General features: G+C 36.2%; 2 protein-coding genes across 4 annotated transcripts in view; one reads left to right on the top strand and one right to left on the bottom strand.

Annotated features, from left to right (window-relative positions):
• Nucleotides 1-80: 80 nt before the first annotated feature.
• Nucleotides 81-6,361, top strand: LOC107077701 (uncharacterized). Its single transcript, XM_015349829.2, has 6 exons — nucleotides 81-465; nucleotides 1,379-1,717; nucleotides 2,716-2,917; nucleotides 3,802-3,902; nucleotides 5,130-5,198; nucleotides 5,642-6,361. The coding sequence occupies exons 1-6, from the start codon at nucleotides 396-398 to the stop codon at nucleotides 5,680-5,682; spliced, it is 822 nt and encodes a 273-aa protein (XP_015205315.1). The 5' UTR covers nucleotides 81-395; the 3' UTR covers nucleotides 5,683-6,361.
• A 132-nt stretch (nucleotides 6,362-6,493) lies between these two features.
• The window catches only part of apbb3 (amyloid beta (A4) precursor protein-binding, family B, member 3), a 36,849-nt gene continuing 20,628 nt past the window's right edge, over nucleotides 6,494-22,714 (bottom strand). For 2 of the 3 annotated variants that reach the window (XM_069196105.1, XM_069196104.1), the window contains exons 5-13: nucleotides 19,380-19,440; nucleotides 18,421-18,567; nucleotides 16,939-17,066; nucleotides 12,776-12,890; nucleotides 11,507-11,594; nucleotides 10,490-10,573; nucleotides 10,115-10,230; nucleotides 9,584-9,763; nucleotides 6,494-8,152 (exon numbers count right to left, since the gene is read on the bottom strand). In XM_069196105.1, the coding sequence (XP_069052206.1) occupies nucleotides 7,928-8,152; nucleotides 9,584-9,763; nucleotides 10,115-10,230; nucleotides 10,490-10,573; nucleotides 11,507-11,594; nucleotides 12,776-12,890; nucleotides 16,939-17,066; nucleotides 18,421-18,567; nucleotides 19,380-19,440 (1,144 nt within the window). In that variant the 3' untranslated portion in view covers nucleotides 6,494-7,927. The remainder of the gene's footprint in view (nucleotides 8,153-9,583; nucleotides 9,764-10,114; nucleotides 10,231-10,489; nucleotides 10,574-11,506; nucleotides 11,595-12,775; nucleotides 12,891-16,938; nucleotides 17,067-18,420; nucleotides 18,568-19,379; nucleotides 19,441-22,714) is intronic. The other variant, XM_069196106.1, reaches the window with a different exon arrangement.

The following is a 22,714-nucleotide window of genomic DNA, read 5'->3' as shown; positions in this document are numbered from 1 at the left end:
TCCGGCTATACTTTAGAACCACGGGATTGGTTGTTCAAAGTTTGTGTATATGAGAAAAAAAATCAATGAGTGACCCAGGTGCTATAGCTGTGGTCATGCAAACCACTGAAAATACATCCAGTACTTACACTCAGTGCTTGTACATCTCAGACGTCATTACTGATGTGAACACTTTCCATTTGACCTTCAACAAGTTATGAGTGATTAATACTACTTTCATAAGAGACACCCAGACAACATTTTATATATCTGTTTAGGGAATGTATTTTATATTTATCTTTATGTCTCTGGACTGAAAAATAATAAGCATAAGTGAACACCATTTACAGGGATCTGTTTATGTTCTTTTTGTATACATTTTTAGTGATTTCCGTCAACACCTCAACATTTCCATCATGATCTACCAAGTGATTTTGTGTTTTTTAATATTAGTTCATCACCAGACAGTCTGTCAGCATGTCTCAGGTAAGAACAGATAATCATACAAAGTAATTTTAAAATGTAAAAAAAAAGTATTTTAACATATCTGGATTTTATCCCTTCTCTGAATAATTTATGTACAATATGTGAAATATCTACAGGTGTTAAGTATTTTTCAATTTAATTTTGCTTGCTTTATTGCACTTCATATATTTTACAATATAAGCATTTGTCAGATTCACAATGTTGTTTAGTTCACATCATGTTTATAAAGAATTGCTTCATATGCTAATTTATTTATATCTACTTTTCCTGATAATTAAATCCAACAGATACTACTGTATATTAGTGACGTTTCTTCTTTACTTAAGGTCATTTAAACATTAAACACATCTAAAATTACAGTAAAGCAAAAGTAAAGAACACATTCCCTAAATTAATTTTACAAATTGTTTTATGGCATTTTAAAAGCATTTTCTACTCCGAATACATTAACAAAATATGCAGTAGATCTACAGTATAACAAATTAGGAAAATGTTTGTCCCCACATCCTATACAAAATTAATTGAAAGCACAAATGACTCAAAAATCATTATTTTTCCTTAATTATATTTTTATTATGAAAAATAAGCTTTTAATGTGCTTCATGGATCTGAAATTGCACTGTAATCATCACTGACAGTTCAAGTACGGTATTGTGTCATTGTAAGGAAAACAGAAATAGATTTTAAATTAGCTCTCTGCTGACTCCAAGCACCCACTAAACCTTATGTGTCAATAATAAATAAATACTACTTAATAAACTAATGAAATCATATAATTTACCTGGTATCTTCAGCCAGCTTTCAGGAATAGCGTCAAATGCAGTATGGACAAAAACCTTCAGTTTCATGGAAAATAGTTTAGATTTTTATTTTTAACATCTGTGTTATCCTTGCTCCTTATTTTTTTCAACAGATGTAGTTGAAATCAGTTGCACAGCTGGATCTACAGTTCAGCTCCCTTGTGAAGTAGGGACCAGGTTTTGGAATGCAAACCCTGATGCTGGAGTTTCATGGTACAGATGCTCCGATACAACGTGTAACCAGCTGCTCATCACCTACACAGCCACAGAAAAGCTGATCGTAAAACAAGACGCAAAGAGGATAAGTTTTCAGTCCAGGAAAATTAAGCAACCTCACTTCTCCATTATCATCAAAGATATCCATCACCAAGATGAGGGGTTGTACCAGTGTGTGGTGTATAATCTACATCAAATAGAAACAACACACACAGTACATCTCAAAGTTACCAATGGTAAGGCTTTGATGGCTAAATTCTCACCATGATTTTCCTAATCATTACAGACCTGTGTAATACCAAAAGCCTTAGGAAATCGTAACCTTTTCATACAGTGAAACACTTATTTTCAGTGTGCCTGAGATTTTAATTTCAAATGTTGTGAGGTTATGTGAGTAAACTGTTTGCTGAAAGCTTCTCTCTGCCTTTGAGCTGCTTCCTGTGTGTCGAAGTAGCTGCCATACAGTACATGTTTTTTAACCTCCTTTGAAATAAGGTCACCTCTAGAAGGTTATAACAGCATGGTAACTTCAAAATGAGAGGTTTGCATTAAATCGGGATGGTGTGAGATCTAATCTCTCCGTTGAATTCTGGATTTTTTTTTTGTCATCTGTGGCTTTATATGAAAATTGCCACTCTACTGTAAATCCTTGAAGATATGATTAAGTGATCAGTCTTTTATTGAAGAGAGGTTTTGCAACCTGAACAAATGAAGATCAAGGATAACTGAACTGAAACTGAGTTAAGAATGAATATATGTGAATATTGATCTAAACATTTTGGTAAATACTGTAGTGGGTCTGAACCTTGCATTTTTCCTACATTTCTCCTTGCAACATGTAGAAAATACTGTACTGCACATTTCTCAAAAGAATTCGGCATATTTTGCCTCAAATTGGCAATCAAGTTACACCTTTTTGTCCTGTTTTATTCTAAATTATAACAATATTTAATGGGAGTACATGGGGTTTGATAAAGAAAAGAGGCAACTTCATAAATACATAGATTCAAACATACAAAATGAAATGGAAGGAACATTATGGTTGTTCATGTTGAGATTGTGTTCATTTAGTGTCATAGCTTGTTAGGTTAAGAAAGAAAGCCTATTCACATCTTTCTCAATTTCTTAAAAAGCACTGTAAAAAGAGTAATCTTATAATATGAATAGACATATTGAATATTCATATGTTTCCTGCTCAGTTTTATTTTTCTTCTTTTTATTTATTTTTTACAAGCACAACAGAGCCATCTAAATACAAGACCTTCAGACAGTCTGAACATTCAAGCTGGCTTAACCACAGTTTCCTTTAAAGAGCAGTCAAGGATAGAAAGATCATCTCTGCTGTCTACTGTCACCATCACAGCACTATGTGTCACCTCCATTTTCCTCGGTCCATTACTCTTTTTCTTCTGGAAGTACAGACAACATCAGCAAAGGTGAGACCGATGGCACTCATTTTCAAACCGTGGAATCTACCCAGGTGTACTGTTCACATAATGTCATGAAACTGGTTGCACAACCTCAGATTACACACTAATAGGAAATGATGGAGAATTCTGAAAATAAAATAAAATCTAATCATTGAAGAGAGAATGCCACATTAATGCATGCATAACAAATTAACAATTATATTATTTAGATCTTATAATTGACAATAAAGCATACTGTAGTGAGTTTGCCACTACTGACCCAGTGTAGTGACTGTTGTTTTCTGTTTAAAATTTGAAGATATAGAACTAGGAAATATCTTACTATAAAAGTAACTGAAACATAAAAAAATCAATCCATCAGATTTTATTTTAATCTATGGATTGGAAAAATATGGACACACAAAATCAAAGGTCCCTTTTTGTATCTTATCTTCACCGGAATAAACTCTCCCACAGAAAGTTTCCATCTGCACAAAGAGTTTGTAATGTTGAAGTTTCTTTATGATAAAAAACAAGAATGTGTTTTTTTAAAATAATTTTCCCAAAATATTTACATTTGCGGTTTCACTGCAGTAGCGCTATTTGGAATATAGCATTTAATTATATCTCAAATGTCAGCCAAAGCATATTAGAACACGTCTGTATGCCTGTGGTTGATTAACATGCAATCTGAAGTATCCTGATGTCCTTTAAATCCAATAAACATCTCAAAATCAAATTAGCACTATCTCAATTGAATAGACAGTATACGGTACTGAATGTACAGTAGTTTGCCGTAAGCACTGAAAAACCATTCACTAAATAGTGCTGTTAATTCAATACAGTAGATAATTATACAGTTTCTAATTAATGACCAATGTTTGTTGATTCTCTCAATTCATTCTTGCAAGGACTGGAGGCACTTGTAGTCGGAGCAATCTTGGTCAGAGGATGGGTGATGAGCATATATACGCAGAAGTCTTCACGAACGCCTTCCAAAACAGCATTTCAGGTTAGCATCATTGTTTCTTAAGGTCAGGCTTAAATTCCAAATTCATTTAGTGGGTTATGGTAGCATGCCCAGGGCGGGTAATGAGCCTTCTGACCCCTCTGTTGCAGGACAGACCCTGGGTCATGTCATTAGCCAAGTATTACTGGAATGCAGAAGTGGACAATGATCAGGATTTTAGCATGGACATTACTTTTCCTGGATCTTCTTTGGATTTGAGAAAATAGAGATGCGCTGGTGACCTGCTGGGCTCTTGGCATAAAGTCCAAAGAACCTCTCCAAGCCTCCCCACTGTAAGGCACTCTGTAGCTTGCAGCATATGAAAGGATAAATAGCTTTGATGAGTGTGTCACAGGAGCATGACTCTGAGCCCTCATTCTCCACATGTAGTAGTCTAATTAACCCATAGGTTTAAACAGTTGGCAATCAGAGAATAGGTGCTTATTTAAGGCTCTGTAATGGACTGGTGTGTTCCCTCAGCCAGGCAACTTTGATACTAAACCTAAACTATGAAACATTTAGTTCAGGTGGGTAGCTGCGTCAGCATGTGTAGGCTGCAAAGGAACAAGTAATAGGTTCATTCCATGCTGAAAAGAGAAGAAAGAAAACACAATGTTTCAGCCGTGGATCCTTCTTCTGGTCTGATACATTTAGCCTTTATGTCACATAAATTAATATTTGGCTGAACTACTGAAAAGTATATTGGTTTATTATTATAATTATTGGAAATAATTTCCTTGTGAAATATGGATATAATAAAAAAAACAAGATCAATTATTCAACACAAGGCAACCTTGTGTTTTTTTAAGGAACATAAGGTATGACTAATAATGTTCCTGAAAGTCAAGGGACACAGGGGCCTTACCTAGGAAACAAATCAAATGTCAGAAATAAAATACATTTTACTAACGAAACACCTTTAATAATTTGAAATAATGTTGTTTAAAGGCTGTTCTGTTTTTCATTGCTATTAAGACAATTTTCATTTTTCTAAACAAGAATGGTGCCCAGCAAGTTTCCAAGCAGAACATTCTCTATTATAGAAATCCCAAAGACCCTATAAAAACTGCTTGAAACAACTTGTTGCTTTCTTAATTTTGTTCCTGATGTTACCATTCATCTTAATTCCTGTATAGACTCTGTGTTATGGACTCTGTGTATGGACCTAAATAGTCAATTGCTCCATCATGCAAAGAATCATGAGTGTTAACATGCAGCAATTTTCTTAAGGGGATGAAATGGAGGAAGATTATGAAAGTGTGCACTATGAGATGTTACGCAGAGACAATTCGTATAATGGTAAGTTGGATATTATAAATAAACAGGAACTAAAGGCAGCACATGGAGTTTAAAATAGTGAGATTGCAATAATAATAAAGCCATGAAGATCTAGCTTTGCTTTCACCTCATTCCTCTTTTCCCTTGCAGTATTATATTGTACATATTGTTGAGTGTTTTTAATTTTCCAAGAAACTGCAGAACACTTTAGTAAGAAATACGATCTCCTAACAATCATGTCTCATGTGGTAGATGCAGGAGTAGGTCTAGCATCAACATTTGAGTAAGAATGCTTAGACAAATGTCAGTTCTCAACCCACAATTTCCTATGACTGTACCTTACTTTTGTGTTTCCGTCTCATTGTTATTATCTGCGCTGTGCTTTTGAAAATGTTCTGTGGTATTTTTAGCTTTCAAGATATACCAAAGCCAATTGGAAAAAAATGTTTTATTTGTCTTGATAGATGTGTACAGCGACTGTAACCAGAGCTTTGGGATACGCTAGAGGTGGCAGAAGAGAGAGCCCCAATAGTGTGGATCTGCTGTACACGATGCCAGCTTACAATGTATTTTAACTGTTATCATTCATGACAGCTAGCTTGATTGGGCTGTGACGAAACATCATAGTTTGATTAGTTTGTTTTATTCTGGATGCATTCTAAGTTGCCATGGATAAGGACATCTGTTAAGAAATTATTTTTAAAAATCTCATTTACTGTTAAACATGTCATTTGAAACACATTTGTTCAAAAGGGAAATATAATGAATTAGTTCTTTTTCAGAAGAATACTTACAGTATGTCCTTATGAATGGAGAAGCAAAGTACATTTCCTTGAGAGGTTCATTCCAAAATCATATTAAAAAAATATGTATATTTTAATCTTACACTTGGACATGCAGTAGCATGTAGCTCTTTCTAATCTCTTTTCAATAGTCCTATAAAAACAGAAAGTTTGTAAACAGAAGAAGATCAAATGTATGGAAAGCTTCCCAAAACATCAATTGAACACATGAGTTTGGGGGTTTTTGTGGACATACTATACTTGCAATAGGACATACCATGTCCAATCCAAAAAAAAGGACAACAAAACAACTTAACTTTATCTTTTAGTATTGTAACAAATGCGGCAGCTCCAGAATAAAAGAGAACTGCTCAACAAGTAGTGAGTCAGTACTGAAAACAATATGCGTTTGGTTTTACTATGTTTCAGGTAACTTAAAGCTCTGTCCTATAATGTACATGTATCACGCGTCTGAAAGTACAGTGTGTGGTCACTTATTGTACCTGCTGATGCAAAAACGTTACCATTCAATAGTGTATTTTCAAGCAGTTTATTGTTCAAACAAGCACAGGGCATAGGATCCCTTCTGCACTTTGAATATGTATTCTTACAATAAAAAAAAATTACAATCAAATCCATACATGTTCTACTGTTGTGCTAATATGTTGCAGAATTTTTACCGGTAGTATAAACAGCAAAACCACATAAATTAAGACAGAAATCATAGTGATAGCATCTCATATAATTCTCCTTAATCAGGAATTCAATAAACATGTTTATACATGCCAGAATGCAGTCATTACCATTCTTTTTACCTGTATATTAATAAGGAGACCTGAGTTAATTTGCTTTATAATACACTTTTTCAGGGAAAAACAATTCATTGTAGAATTAAAAGTTCCCCAGAACATTGGCAATTATCTATCAACACATTCAGGGGATGTGAATAGGGTCATCAGAAAATACTTCAGACAAAGAAGGGAAAAAAAAGCACATGCACCAACATACACTATTCAAAAATATGCCATTTTAGTCTAAATTTGTATTCCTTCTCATAAGTGTCCTTACTGTAGTTTGTCAACTACACATTACAATTGTCACCTTTGCCAGAATGGTCATGGTGCTGATATATGGATTGAGAAACAAAGGCAAACGTTAGGCCTTGACTTAAGAGTTGCTCATGAATTGATATATTGAAATAAACCCTACTAGGGTTGTCCACTAACCTCGGTTGAAATAGATCCCCACTTTACTCTAATGATTATTTGTATTGCAATGGTCAGTTGTATACCTATTTAATGCCAGATATAATTTTCACAAAAAGGTAAACAAATTCTGGGTTGGGAGACGTTCTTGTCCTTCAGTAAACGTCAAGAAAAGTGTCGAAGCACAACAGCAATACAGAGATTCAGATGAATTATGTTTTAGTGTAAACACTTTCTATAACCTATACTATGCAAAAATAAAGAGTATTTTTCATATCCACTGATTTGACAGATTATTAATTATATATAGATTTTATGTGGGGAATGGAGTTGCATTAAGCAGTCTCTTATATTCCACACTTCACCTAAAGTCATCCCGCTCATCAGTGATGATTTATACACCTGTTTCTTTCTCATGTTAACTCACCTTTAAAGTATCATTTTGTATTTTTTTTCATACTTAGCATTTGGAGCCACTGAAGGAGAAGTATGGAATGTGAAAAAACAGCACCTTGATTTTTTTTTCATATTAAAATTGCACCTGAAATGTGCCCTGTAAAGATATGTAAATCGTTTTAGAGACAATAAAACTGACAGTCCCATTAAAAGCAGGCAAAATGAGTCCCTGTGCTCGGTGCATTTCCTGTGGATGAGGCTATCACCTGTAGGAGGATTAAAATCCCATCCTGTTCTGGACTTTTCCGACTTTAAAGACAAAGGCAGGACATGTCTGTCTCTGCTCTCTCTCTGTTCTCCACAGCGGCTAGGGCATAGGTACTGCTGACTGCTTGTTTCTCAAGGTCTCAAAGAAGGCCAGCACCCCCTTCTTCATGCTAGAGGCCCCAAACTTTGGTGGGGAGTTCCCACGGCGACGGGGGGCAAAGGACGAACTGTCCATGGAGGTGGCACGCTTCACCTTGGTGCTGGCTCGAGACATTTTTGATTTCAAAGGTGGGGTCTGAGCCACCAAACATTTCTGATATTGAACCTGCAGAAGAAGAAAACCACTGTTAGGACAGCAATATAGACAACAGATGTATTTATTAACATAACTAATATGAAAAGTAGTTATCTTGAGGATCAAACAGCGTTTGATCCTCTTTGTGTGTGTGTAAAGTAATTACTGTACATGTTCAATTTAATTAGTTAAGACATTCTATAATTATATTATCTTTATTAGTTATTTTATCTATGCATCAGATATCTATCCCTATCTATGCATCTGATCATTTCAAGCAACACATTAAGTCCAATACTGTGCATATCACCCCTTAGTTACTATCATGTCTTCGCAAACCCCATTACATTCCTAAACCCACTGTTTCACGCTCACATTCCTAACTCAACCCATCATATTCTCACAGCCACCAGATACCACAGATCACTCCTGAACCAATTATTCAACCACGTTCCTCTCCCTTCAGTATTTAAAGTTCCCTCACGCGCCAAACCTTGCTCACTATTGAAAAGCCTCTTAGTGTTTTCCAGTGCAAGTTATTTTCTTGTTGGCTTTTTCGGTTTTTGGACTTAACTTTTCCCTTTTGATCTCGTCTTTTGGATTTTGCCTTTGGATTGTCTTCTCCGTTTGTCTCAGCTCTTTCTGGTTAACTGAGCTCTAGCTTCGCCTATCGACCTTGCTTCTGGATTATGATTTTGGATTGTTTGCCTCTGCATCCCGCAGAGTTCACGGCTACGCACAGGATCCTCGGAGAACTACCTGCCGCATCCCTGATCTGCTATCTATACGGGTATAGTAGATCTGAGTGATCCATAAATGATCACTATGAGTAACATCAGTTGTTTTAGAATTCAGCAATTAATGTCACCACATTCAGACAAGGACATGAGGGATAAGGATGACAGCAAGGACAAGAACGAGAACAGGGTGGCATGGTGGCACAGTGGTTAGCATTAATAATTGCTAATTGCTCATTTGTATATTCTCCCCATGTTCGTGTGGGTTTTCTCTGGGTGCTCTGGTTTCCTCCCCCAGTCCGAAGACATGCTGGTAGGTTAATTGGCTTCTGTAAAACTGATCCTGGTGTGAGTGTGTTTGTGTCTGTCTGCCCTGTGATACACTGGCGTCCCATCCAGGGTGTATCCCAGCCTGTGCCCATAACTACCCTACCTGTAAGAAAATGGATGGATGGATAATACTTATCTCACACAGATCAATGGTAGAAAACACTTGAAATACAGTAAAGACTGAGAATTGAGAGCTTTAATAAGAACTATTTCATGTTTTCGCTAACTACTCATGATCTTTGTGGGCAGAAAAGGAACATTTGTTATGGTACAGTATGAAGGTCAAACACTTTATTTCCTAAACATGACCCAACACTGCTGGAAGCTGAATGAGTGGCTGCTCGTTCTTTGCGCTATAGAGACTTATCTCTTGTTCGGTCCTAGCAGTCCTCACCATGCAAGCCGCCTGCACTGCTTCGGACACGCTTCCAGCATCAGGCTCGCACCAGAACACGTGACACTCGAAACGCTGGCGCCCTGCATCCATGATGACTGCAAATGTGTGAGTGTCGTGCCCCACACCAAGGAAGGTCAAATACCTCACCTGGCATTCCCAAAACGGGTCGTCACCGTCCTGACAGGGAAAGTGGAAAAAGTTACAACCCAGAGCCTTTCTTGAGATCTATTTTATATGAAACTCACCACAAAGGAAGTTAAATTGTGCATCACAACTGTATCAGAGGATAGAAGAAATTCTGTGGTCTATCATACACAATTGCATCTCTGACCAAAATGTTGCAAAACTACATGGAATATGAATACTATATTTTCAATTTTTTAGGGATATTCTTTAAATTGTGATTTATCATCATCTGAAATGTGTTTATTAATTAAAAAAATTATGAAAGTGTTACTGTAACAACTACATGCAGAAAAACACAACAAAAACTATTTAATTAGTTTTTCACAGCTTGACATAATTCACCTCTCCTTTCCACAGTGACAAAAGAGTGTCAGACACATGGATGGTAATGGGCTCCCATTCATCTCTGTCAACTGAATTTGTGACATTTTCAATTGCTCTGTTCAGCACTTCCATCCCTGCAAATGAACATACATGCACATGAACACCTGCCTTCACTGATCACACAAAAACTATTTAATGATAACCTTGAAAGTTTTAATTCAAAAGCATTGAAACCTGTGGAGGAATTATTCTAAGTTCACCTGGACAATCTAGCAAGATAAAGAAGTTGCTATTTAAAAAAACATCTGGAATAATTGTGGTTTGGGATGTTGGAAATAATGTCAAATTCAAATGTATGGAATAGCAGATCATCATCAAACTCGTGACACTTACCCATAGCTCTGGGGACAGGCTGGTGTCCAATGTACAGTACCTGAAATTTCTGTACACTCAGTCTCACTGCATCCAGGAAATCTACTGTGAAAATAGAAGAGAGCCATTTACAAATCTGCAACACCTCCAATGTCCACAAGAGGGACCTTTTTCAGAGCAGCCGTCTTTCAAAATGGTCCTTGGCATTTTCTTTGCTCCCAGCCTCCTCAGAAAAAGAAACAAATGTGTTTTTCCAAACCTAAAGGCACTTTTAATCGATTCATCAACTCATTAGTTCACACAGTAAATTAATGGAGAGTCATTTCCTTTTCTGAAGAACTTGTATTCTTAATTATTAAGAAATTTGCCTGTAAATTTAATGCTACAATTTCCAATCCGCAGTCAGATTTTCTGGTAGAATAACATAATGTTTGAAAGATTTCTGTTTTTTCAATATTTGTTTTCAGTTTTAAGTCAAGAATTACTGATTCAGTGATTATTTACAAAATATGTTTAAAATGGAAAATACACACATCTAGAAAATATTTAGCTAGTTCAATTTTAAATATTCTTAAACATTATTGAATATTAAAATAAACTATTAAACCAAATAAACGACAGAAACCAACTAACAGCTGAATTTAATTTCACTGGATTCATAGAAAGGGGTGATAAAAGGATGAAACAGAAAATGGAAATAACTTAGTGGAAACATTACCAGTCAAAAAGGAATCAGAGTTATGAATGTTATAAAGTCCAGATGGGAGAGGATGAACCCCATTGTGCACTTTAAAACATATTCAAAGCTTTGTAAAAAGTGAAACTGTTTGATGCACCTGTATAATTCCACGAGCATTCAAGCTCACATAAACCGAAAATGAGCGCTTTACACTGACCAAATACGTTTGGAGCAAACTGGCCTCGCATTAAAACCTTGTCACTGTAATAAGAGATTGTCATAAATCCTCTGTAATCTCATTAGCCTCTCCTCACTACTCCAAAATACACTGAGCCTTCTTAAGCCTGGAGTTTCATTACCTTGCAGTGGTAAGTCCTCTGGGGAGATACTTTCCATGGTGAGAGACCTGGTCATAGAGGGGTGCATCGATGCGCGTTCAGCCATGATCTAAGAAAAAGTACAGATTTTGAAAGCTAAAGACAGCTCCCTTTTTTGTAAATATTATTAAAATATAGACCATTAAAGTCAACCTCTAGTCTTTAAAAACTGTAGGATTTGGGGATTTTTTCACCTTAATGACTTAATTGAGTCAATTAAAGATTTAAAAAATATGGTCAATTTCAACAATAACTATTAAATTACCATGCTTCCTCAATGATTGTGCCATCAAAGGGTTGATTTTGGGGAATACATGTTGTATGAAACAATCTGGGCACATGTGTATACAGTATGGTCACATAATTTCACTGCTCTTTAACATATTTACCCAACTTTCAGCAAACAGCACCATGAACAAGTTTAGGAAGGACTGGGAAGCTCTGCAGAATAGATTCAAATGGGTCTTAAAGGTTAATTTTGCAGAGTACGATAATATTGCTTTCAGGAATTTGTGAGCTGCTTATAATAAACAGATTGTATTTACACTGAATGCAGCATGTAGAAGTATTCGACTCTATTTCAGCAATAATAGTCTTAATCTGTCATGCTCACGCCCACTGGAGCACTGTAGAGTAGACTAGCACTATCGTGGTAGCCAGCCATGCCTCTGCTCACCTATCACTTAACTTCGTTCCTAGTTTCCCGAATTCTGCCGTGTCTCACCCTGGATTCTTGACCCTCGCTCCCTCTGACCTTGACCCCTGGATTTTCCCTTGTGCTTACCTCGACCCTGACCATGGACTCCTCTTTGTGCCTTGCCTGTCTACGTGGTTCTGAATCTCGCCTGTTTGGACTGTGACCCTGGACTGTGATTTGCCTGTTTCCTCCGCCCTGCTGCAAACGCCTGGCTGTCTGCTTCCCCCACCTGCTTGTTCTCACCGGGCAATCCTGACCTGCCGCCTACATGTGAGCTCACCTTTCCAATCCCAGACCACTGCTTTATTCAATCGCAGGCAGCAGACATTGCATTGCCATTATAATAAGTACATTGAAAAAAGCAGGACAGATTTGTAGGTAATGCCAGGCCAATCAAATGTACACTGGAATCGCAAGGAAAGGACAAAATGAAACATGACTGAAATTTTTTTTCCAGTCATTCTTGGAGCTGGATGTTTTAGAGCTGGGAGTGTTTTCAAGTTACAGGGACTCCCCTCACTTCCGCAAAGCAGTTCAGACTGTGTTGTGATCACCTTGGAGCACATGTCATGGAGAGCTGTGGCAATAGCCTTGGCAGGAACATCGCAGCGAAACACATGGCACTTCAGCATGCAGGTGTCTTTGTCACTGGCTACAAAGGCAAAGTCTCTGAAGAGAAGAGACAGAGAACAACCATAAAGAGAACTTAGCAGGAGAGTTGCGAAATTGGAAAGCTGTGCGCGCCAACTCCCACCTTAAGATTGCCTTATATGCTTTGCTTGCATAAGTACCTGAGTTTTCACATTTCTACCACGGGTTTAATGTACGCATGGAACTGCTATAGTCTGACATCAGAAACTGAATTAAACTACTTTAAAGGTTCAAATGCCTTTCTTCAATCTGACAAGAATAAAAAATAAAAGATGAGTGTTGAACTGGGAACGGTTGTATGTCTGGGGGAGGGGGGGTATACTTGTACAAAGACTGGAGTATTAAATATTTTTTTCCACTCTTAATGTGTTCTGGGTTGTTCAATTCCTCTCCCAAGAATCATAAGCTCTGCTAGTTCATTTCTTCTGATTTTGATCTTACAAGATCACTCTGTTCACTCACTTAATGTTTTGTTCACGTTGAACTTGACCTCTTCACAGATGCACTTCATTCAAGGGAAATTTCATGCAAAATGTTGAAGAGATAAGAAAAACAGCTGCTGCATTGTGTCAATTTGTCAAACAATTATACCATCTAAGCAACCACTACGTTGACTGGCCCTGAATATACAGAGTCCTGGGAGGAACTGAGTTTAAAATACCTGATCGGTACCAGTATGGCAAGTAATTTACGTGCAGACCAGCCTGGAATGTTGTACTGATTACACAAGTAATCAAGGATCCACTGGAGAACTTCTCAAACACGCAAGTCACCCCCATTTGAGATTTGAAATTTACACACATACAAGAGTTATAACAGAATCATAGAGAGACAGTTTAACAAATTAGATTTAATTCTGTTTTATTTGAAGTGCCTTGTTATTAATAGAAATTAGGTGTTATAAAAGAATAATATCTATTTTCTGTTGACCTGAACCTCATCTTTCTGATGGTGTGAGTTGAGAACCTAGAACTAATGACCCATTGTGGTTATTTGCAACAGTTTTGCAGTAGATGAAGGTGAAATATCCAGCTACAGGACACTTTATAATTTAATTAACAGACTCACATAACAAAATGTTTATTAGTAGATAAGAACTACTGATAATCTTTAAATTAAGACCCAAGAAGTTTAACAAATATAATCACCTAAGAAGTCAGTTAGGATTTTAAGCAGGATGTCTTTATTCAAAGCTGAAACAATACACTATATTAATAATGTTGTTCTTCATGCAGTTCAAGCTTGGTGTCCTGTATGTGTTATTTCAACACTTTAATGTGCTGACAGTAAGAGAATTGCAGTTCCCACAGCTTTTCAATTATTCAGGGCAAACACTAGGATCAAAGAGAAAGATAAATTATTTTTCTTTGGGTAGCAATGGCAGAATTCTAATTTCCATTTCATTATTTACATATTAATATTCACTTTCATAGATAATCTGCATGTAGCATGTGGAGTGACATTCTATACTTGGGTCAATCTAATTGATCTAAACACCAGAAATTCAAGTCAAAACGTACCCCCAAATGTGTAAAGTAGCTCAGTGTGGGGCACACAGGAAGATAATTATCACATGGTTTCTTGTTCTGTTTCAGAATTAAAACTTTAGTAACAGTTATTGCCTAAAACATATGTGTGGCAAGTTCTAAAATATTTTTCAACATAAGCAATTGTTGTATTAATTTTAGCAGTTCAAGAAGTAGTGCTGGGGAAAAAATAATAGGGTTAAAAATTATAGAAAGGCACTCTTTTCTTACTTTGGTAGCATTACAGTGAGTACTGGATAATGCACTGTTTTTGTTTTCAGCCTACATAAAAACATACGTTAATCCATTAAATCTAAAAGAAGCTTGCTTAACTGCAGATTAAAATTAATTGAATCATTTTCATTTCAGTGAGCTCTCCATAAACCTAAAAACATTTTCACTTCCTTTTCCTATAAATGACCTGAGGTCACACAACCATTTAATTAAAACTGTTATCATATTTTAAAACTACTGTACATCTCAGACATTTATTGATTTACTTGTTATCTTAATTATGTGGCAGAAAGTTGTTGTTTTTTATAAGGGCACATTATCATACAGCAGTGGTTATGTGGTATGTGGTATAGAAAAAATATTGAACTCTTTAAGCACATTAATCTTTAATCTTTTCTCTAATGTCTGACAGCCAAAGAGCAGCTAATTGACTCATGCAGGTTAGGTTTTTATTTCCTATTTCTTTTTTTTAATAAATGTACTATTTGTAGTTCAAAGGAATGGAGGGTGTTTTATTAAAAATGTCTCATCAATGCATGAAATGGATTCATTTAAGTATGTCCTGTTCATAATCTCAAATGTGTAAGGGAATATGTTTCCATAAGAATCTATGAGTTGTCTTAGTATGAAAATGATACTATACTGTACATGTACTAATGAAATGTAGAAAAGCAATATAACTTCTTAATGAATGATAATATATAAGCTTTGTGCCCTTTAGGCATTATTGAAAAGATTAGTACCATGCAAACTATTGCTACATTAATAACCTTGTAAACCAAAAGAGTAGTTACCTGTCTCTGTTTCGAGGGTAGCAATCAAAAATGAAAGAAAAAACATTGTTAAAAATGACACCACTCTGGTGGCAAGTTTGGCATTCAATGAGAAACACTAAACCTGTCATCTAATGGCTTGGCTTGTCTTATATGCATTCCTTAGAAGAGTAAGGCAGTGGGAATCACTGTAAATTACAGGAAATGTGTGCACATAACACAAAGCTCTTCATGGGACTGTGTAGTTCCTTAAGAATGATGCAAAGTATTTAGAATGCACATGCGTAAAGGGCATAATGTTGTAAAATAAACCACTGTGTTAGCATGCTACTAAAACCATGGAAGTATTGTACTGCATTAGAGCTTTCCCTGTAATGCATGTTACCTATAAGGGAAGGTTTAGGAGTGAGAGGATAACTGCAAACCCCTTATAGTTAATATTTTATTGCTGTGCTAAAATTGATAGCAACAGACAGAAACCCCATCTCAAAACAACAATGTATCCATAAATTAAACACATTAACTTAATGCTGATGAGCCACAGGAAATTCTAATTCATTTGACTTACAGTACAATAGTTTGTCAGAATGAATTCCCCTAGTAGTCATTTTTTTATCTTGTTAGCTGAGAAAACTTGTCTCTTCTTATCTTTATACAACCCAGTGGGAAAAACAAAAAAATATAGTTCCTAAAATTCATTTTAAAATGAAATGTACAGATTATCTTCAACCCAGTTTGCACCAGTGTGTAAGTACAAGGTAGAAATGAAGATTATATCAAAATATCCTAAGGCCATTGCATGCAGATATTTAACAGTTCTGTTCCATTTAATTTTCTTGGCATAATTTGCTATGTAAGTTCCAGTGGTCATAGTATGTGGCTGCATCAAATTAGACACCAGGGTCGCTTGCTGGTTATTCCTCAGGAGTATTCAGCAACAGTGCCAAAAAGAGTTCTCCACAGATGACAGTAGGAATTCTAATTTTCAGATCACGTCCTCTGCAAGCTTCAGTACTTAAACATACTGTACTGTTACCTCCTAGGTTGTTTGAAGAAAATCTCCCGGTACACTAATCTAAAGACTTTCCATTCTTAACTGAGGTTCTTTGCTGTGTATTAGTGAAGAGAATAACAAGAGGGACATTATATATCCTGTCATCACTCAGGTCTGTGCAATCAAGAATAGGCTGCCCTAGAATAAAACAGTTTAAGCTTACAATATAAATTTTTAACTGTGATTCATGCAAGGACCAAGACAAAAATTGGAGGCTTCAGCTGCCAACATTACACTGGCCAAAGGCTGTAAAATTCACAATGCTGGTATTATAAAATTCCTAACCACCCATGAATTAGCTTGGATTATCACACAAAACGTATCACCAATTCATCCAGCTCACCAATTTTTAACCTATCAATATTTCCACTATACACCAGAACCCTCTAACTTTAGGATTAATCAGTTAGCTTTACTATTCTGGTAAAGATACCTGATGTGCTTGAGATCTCCTTTTCATGTCATCAATGAAGTCTTACCTGCCATTGTTACAGCCTACCCCCCATACTCGGATATTAATAATGGGTTGACAGTGGATCAGGCTGTGGTCTACTGGGTCAACCAGACTAAGAGTGTCCTTCTTCAGAATCATTACCATGTCCTGGCCCTGTGGGTTGAAAACCGTAGTCAAGTAATGCAATGTACAAGTTATAGCCCACATAGAGCACATAGATACAGTATTTTCTTATTTTCGGCAGTGGCAGTTATCCATTGAGATTCCTATAAACAACCTATTAATTCACATCCGCTCTGGACTTCACTGTCTCCCAAGGTGTTTCTTATGCTTTATGGCACGCCAACAGTCTATTTCTATAATTCGAAAAGCTTTCTAAATTACCTCATTGGAAACGTCAAAGAAGTGAGTACATAAAAGACCTACCAAACCTGAGCTGAAGTCAATTAGCACATGAGACATTATCAGGGTACAAGTCCAGTACATTGAGTTCATTTGATGACTGCTAGGTCTGGACAACTAATAATCAAAAAAGTAATTGGGAATAAAGGCCCTGTACAATTAACCCCTATAGCAATTTCCTAGCCAGATAGATTACTGCCTTCCAGAAAATAAAATAAAAATCACGAAAAAAAATCTGCAAGGCTACATTTAAAAGTAGTAGTTCAGGTGGTTAGTTGCGTTAGCATGTGTAGGCTGCAAAGGAACAAGTAATAGGTTTATTCCATGCTGAAAAAAAGAAGAGAGAAAACACAACGTTTCGGCCGTGGAGCATTCTCAAGGTGTCTATTACTTTTTCATTTAAAAGTAGTATTTGTGGGGCACAGTGCTATTAATTCCAATGTTACTGAAGCAGCCTTTTATGTTGCCATTGCCTTCTGGACATACATTTGTCACTGATTCGTCAGCTGATTACAGATTGTAATTGGTATCAGACTGCAGGTTTTGTGGTTTCTGTCTTTCCTATTCACTATTGCATGTCTACACTGACCCAGTATTAATATGGCCATAACTAAAAGCCAGATTGCTCTTAAAATGTCTGTATCAAGTTTTGGTTAAATAAAAAAAAAATTAAAGTGTATAGACAGAAGGAAAACCTCTTACTGGTACTCTGCATATTTTGAATATTTACATTGAATATGTACATTGAATATTTACATTAGTGGAGTATTTTAAATAAGTAAGTTTTAATATGTTTGAAACCCAAGTTCTTTCTGCATCAAGTAACACTTGTGTATTAAAGTCAATTTTACCAAATGTTTCAAATATATCTAATAGATGGGGATGGTGCAATCAGTCTTTACTAAGCTCTAATGCACTGAACTACAAAAGAAAGAGAAAATGAAAAAAGCACAAGAATGACGTAATCCTTGACATTTTAGACACAAAATCTGAAAAACAAAAACAGTGGTAAAAATATATTCAACACAGTTAGACATTTCCTTCTCAGCTTGATGTGCACTAGGCCAGTGACTGAAAGGCGCTTCTTTCTCAATGCTATACTCACCTCCCCCCAGGCTCCTACAGCATCCCGGCCCTCACACTTACTGTGAGACAGCTGCTGAATGCAGTTATTGACAGCTATGCTGCTCTTGCCTGGAGCTAGGTCCTCCTCAGGGATCTCCACCCAGCCCAGTGAGCGCACAGCGAAGCACTATTGGGAACAGAGACAGGATCATGTTGATCAACAAAGACCAAAGAACCAGGATCCCAGGGAACAAACTTGATCCACCTCATACATATTGTTGATAGGAGCACAAATATTCTCTTAGACTGTTTGTTTATTTTGGTTTCATCTGTACCTAACTGTTTTTTTAGGAAGTCACTGTCTACATTTTCTACAGGAAGTAATTGAACATCAGTAGAGCTGTCAAAACTTTCATTCATGTCAAAGATGTACAAATTTGTGAATAAAGAGTGATCACTACCGTGTATGTAAATGACAATTCCCAAATGACTAAAATATCACAGACTTTTCCTCAGCCCTGAACTAACTATACTTCTTAGCAAAATAAAACTTGATTTTTTAATTAGGCTGTGGTTGTATTGTCTTTGCACTGTAAATAATGCAGAAAGTACCAGTGCAGTACATCTTTGTCAGTTCAACTGTGTTGTTTGTATTCAGCGGAGAGGAGTTTACAGTATGTTTCAGTTTTTATTTGTTTATTATAAAAATATACAATCTAGTTGCAAACAGATACAACACAATTGTTGCAATTAGTATATTGAATACGCTCACCTGACATGTAGAGACAAAGGTAATTCAAATCAAAACTAAATATATATTTGTCTTTTAATACTGTATGATGAGTTTTACTTGCCAATGAGTGTCCTCCGTGGACACAAAGAATACAAGTTTGTTGTGTGAGCTGTACCATTTATACACAGATGAGGCATCTCAGACAACAGACCTTGTTAGTTCATTACAGGTCTTGTGAACATAAAAGTATTGAATTATACCTGTACCTTAGAGTCAGGGTCACTATTGGTTTGGAAATAATCTTCCTCTTGCCAAGGAAGTGAGCTCCTGCAAAACAAACAGGGCCAATTTTACCAATGTTTATAGGTTAAGGGGGCTAAATCTCTTCTATACAGCAGCCTAGGGAACTATCTTATTCTCTGTAGCACAACAAGGATATTGCTCACAAATGGAACCTAAAATCAAATTTATTTAAGATGGAGCAGAGGAAACATTTCTTTCACAAACCATTATGAATTCCTGGAATTGGCTTCCTAGGTAGGAGGTAACTCTTTTTCTAGTTACTGGCAACACTTAGCTACTAAACTACCAAAATGAGTGAAAGAGAGAGTCTTCTCTTTGTATGTTCTAAGGGTCATAACATTTAGTCATTTTCTTTTCTGTGAACAGGAGTGTGACGGTTGTTTTAATTAGTTGTTTATCTGCTGGGTAATTTTATATGTACATGTGTATTTTTCATAGGGTTGCAAGATATTTGTTTTTTTTTTCTCTACAGGAGACAGCTGTGCTTTGGGTGACCTTGTGTGAGAGAAGTTTCAATATCACTGAGGTTTGAATGCAGTGTTTCCTTTTTTGTCTGGCTCACTGACACAATTTGTTGTGCTATTTATAAAACACAAAGATACATTGCTGAGACAGACTTTTCTTAACCTTCTTCCAGCTGCAGGGCTGCTCTGGCAGCTCGTAATGCTGTGGCACAGCTCCAAGATTTGATTCCAGCCTCAGGTGTCTGTCTGTGGAGAGTCTGCATGTTCCCCACCATGTTCATATGGGTTCTTTTCCATTTGCTCTGGCTCCTTCTACTTTCTAAAGACATGATGGCTAGATCTGTTTACTCTACATTTCTCACTGTTCGTTTCACAGTAGCCTTATAACTGACTGGTATCCCATTCAGGCAGAGTGCATTTGCGCTCTCAGTCCTGTCTTGTGACCTCAGCTTGTGGTGTAGACTCCATCTTGCAATGACCCACACCAAGATAAGCAGTATATTTATATTGACTGGGTGAATGATTCAGACTATGAAATCGTAAATTCACACAACACTTTAAAAGCATGTTCTGCCAGCCTTACCTAAATGTTTTCAAAACTAGTCTTGACCTGCAGTAAATGGGTTTCTGCACACTCTCAGAAGAATATGTAAGGCATAGAGGCACAGACTTTCCCTTTCAAAGCCAATGATAATCTGAATATTAGGTATCAGACAGAGATTTTGTTTAAATGTAAGAAAAAGGTGTTCTGTTGGGTTTCATATTACTATACATTACAATGCTTTTGCTTTTATAAAGGCTGTGCTGAATAAACCTGTCTAATGTATTGTATATTTTACACCTTTCGATACAATCTTAACAATCTAATATCAAAAGAACAGTTAAAATGTGCTCTCTTTCAGCAGGAATAATAATGAAAATTGCATGATAAGCATTCCTTTCCTCAGTGGAGACATTTCTGATATGATTTGTATTCTTTTGTCTTAGAAAATCATAAGAAAAGGTTTCTGCCACACTTGCGCTTTGAAAAGAAAGAAGCATCTCAAAGGTCTCAGATCTGTTTAATTCCCATCAAGGGGAATTATTTATAACATTGCTCAGGAGTTTGTCTGGTGCACCTGATTATTCATATTACAGTACCCCTGCAAAGCAGGATTCTGTCATAAGGATCTGCTATGAATATAAGGTGGTTGGATTTTTGCTGCCAATACCAGGAGTGCTAGTTCTAAATATATTCTGTCAAATAGCAGTTTAGGAATATATAAGCTTAAAACCCCAGACAACATATGTTTTTTATACTTTTAGAATTTTTCATAATAAACATATCACATTGAAATAAAGAACATTTTTTTCAGTGTGGCAAATTTGCTGTCAATACTGAAAAATGCAAGAGCATTGCCCATTGAGCCAATACATACCCTCTTGAATTCCTTGTGTCTACAGATGGACTGATTTTCCTTTTGCTCAGTTTCACAGGGAAATTGATTTCTTTATTCATTGAATGGATTTTATTTGTTACACTATTTTAGTCACAATCGCAAAAGTGACAAAGATATTTTCCCATAGGATATTGCAGAACTTGGAAATATTCAACATGTCTCTTCTAGGTAAGCCTTCTGTAGCAGAGGTACTGTACTGATATGATTAGAACTGGAAAGATCACAGATGAATACATCAAAGGTGTGTCAAAAGAAAAAAAGGAGAGAGGAAGGAAGCCAAACCAAGCTTCTCAAAGACTTCAAAAGCCTGATTTTCCACAAAGTGAAGGACACAGCCAGTTAATGGACATGTTGCATGTCCAAATCACTCTACAAGATTAAAAAAATGATCCCAGATTTACTGAATTTTTTTTATCACTCACAGGGGATGCACACAGCAACAAGGATACAGATGTGCTTCTCTCATTTATAACTACAGTACTTCCTTATGGGGGCAAAAAGAGGGGAAACTCATTGAGAAATGTATTATATTTGACATTGATAATGCAGCAAAAAAGGAGTCACATTTGCTGTAAATGTATATGGTTGACTAATTGGAACCAATAAGTTCATTACCTGCACAAAGCTGTAAAAAAACAACTAAGTATGTTACTTTTTTTAGTGAAGGGACAAGAATACAGTGTAGACATAAAGCAGACCAGAATAATACTTATCCCACAATGGAAAGCTAAATTTCCAGAATAGTATTGGCCAAACTAAAATCCATCCTTCCAAATAAAATAGCTCAGCAACATTTGTCCAAAATTCTAATTCAAAAACAAAGAAAATAGTTTGATGCCAACAAGTACATCATAAACAATTACTGTATATATAAGTCATACCCTGCAGATAAATAACTTTATATGCAAGGCAATAGCAATCACAAAAAACAATTTGTTTATAATAATATATGTCTGTTAAAAATACCTTTCATTTTCTTCTGACACTGAATGATGGCTGCAAATACAGTATCTATCCCCTATTAATTTCATACGTTAATTGTGTTCCCATGGAAATGACAACTATTAACACATAAGCAAGCACTATTTCTAAAGGGGAAAAAAGTCAACAGAGGGTTCTATATACAGTGTATCTGCAGCCTACAGGCAGTTATTGGTCACAAGGTCAGCAAGGAGCAACCAGAGCAAGGAGAGCAATAGAGTAGCGTTGTTTTTGCAGACACTGTCTACTTAAGCACTTCACGGCACTCACTGAAGCATAAAAGCAATTACTGTAAAAAATAAAATGGACCCTAACCATGGAATATTTGGGATGGCATACATTATTCATTGCCTTTGTAATAAAAACGATAACAATAACTTTCTTCTTTAATTAACTTTTTGGGCAGAACTATTC

This window comes from Lepisosteus oculatus, chromosome 11 (genome assembly GCF_040954835.1).
Source record: "Lepisosteus oculatus isolate fLepOcu1 chromosome 11, fLepOcu1.hap2, whole genome shotgun sequence".
Lineage (NCBI taxonomy): Eukaryota > Metazoa > Chordata > Actinopteri > Semionotiformes > Lepisosteidae > Lepisosteus > Lepisosteus oculatus.
Note: the sequence above shows the minus strand (reverse complement) of the source record. Positions and strands in the feature narration are given on the sequence as shown.

Excerpts from the sequence above, each read along its gene's own strand:
- LOC107077701 (XM_015349829.2), top strand. The coding sequence starts at position 396 with ATGATCTACCAAGTGATTTTGTGTTTTTTAATATTAGTTCATCACCAG. Across the intron at positions 3,903-5,129 it reads CTTCCAAAACAGCATTTCAG|GGGATGAAATGGAGGAAGAT; the intron begins GTTAGCATCATT and ends AATTTTCTTAAG. Across the intron at positions 5,199-5,641 it reads CAGAGACAATTCGTATAATG|ATGTGTACAGCGACTGTAAC; the intron begins GTAAGTTGGATA and ends TTGTCTTGATAG.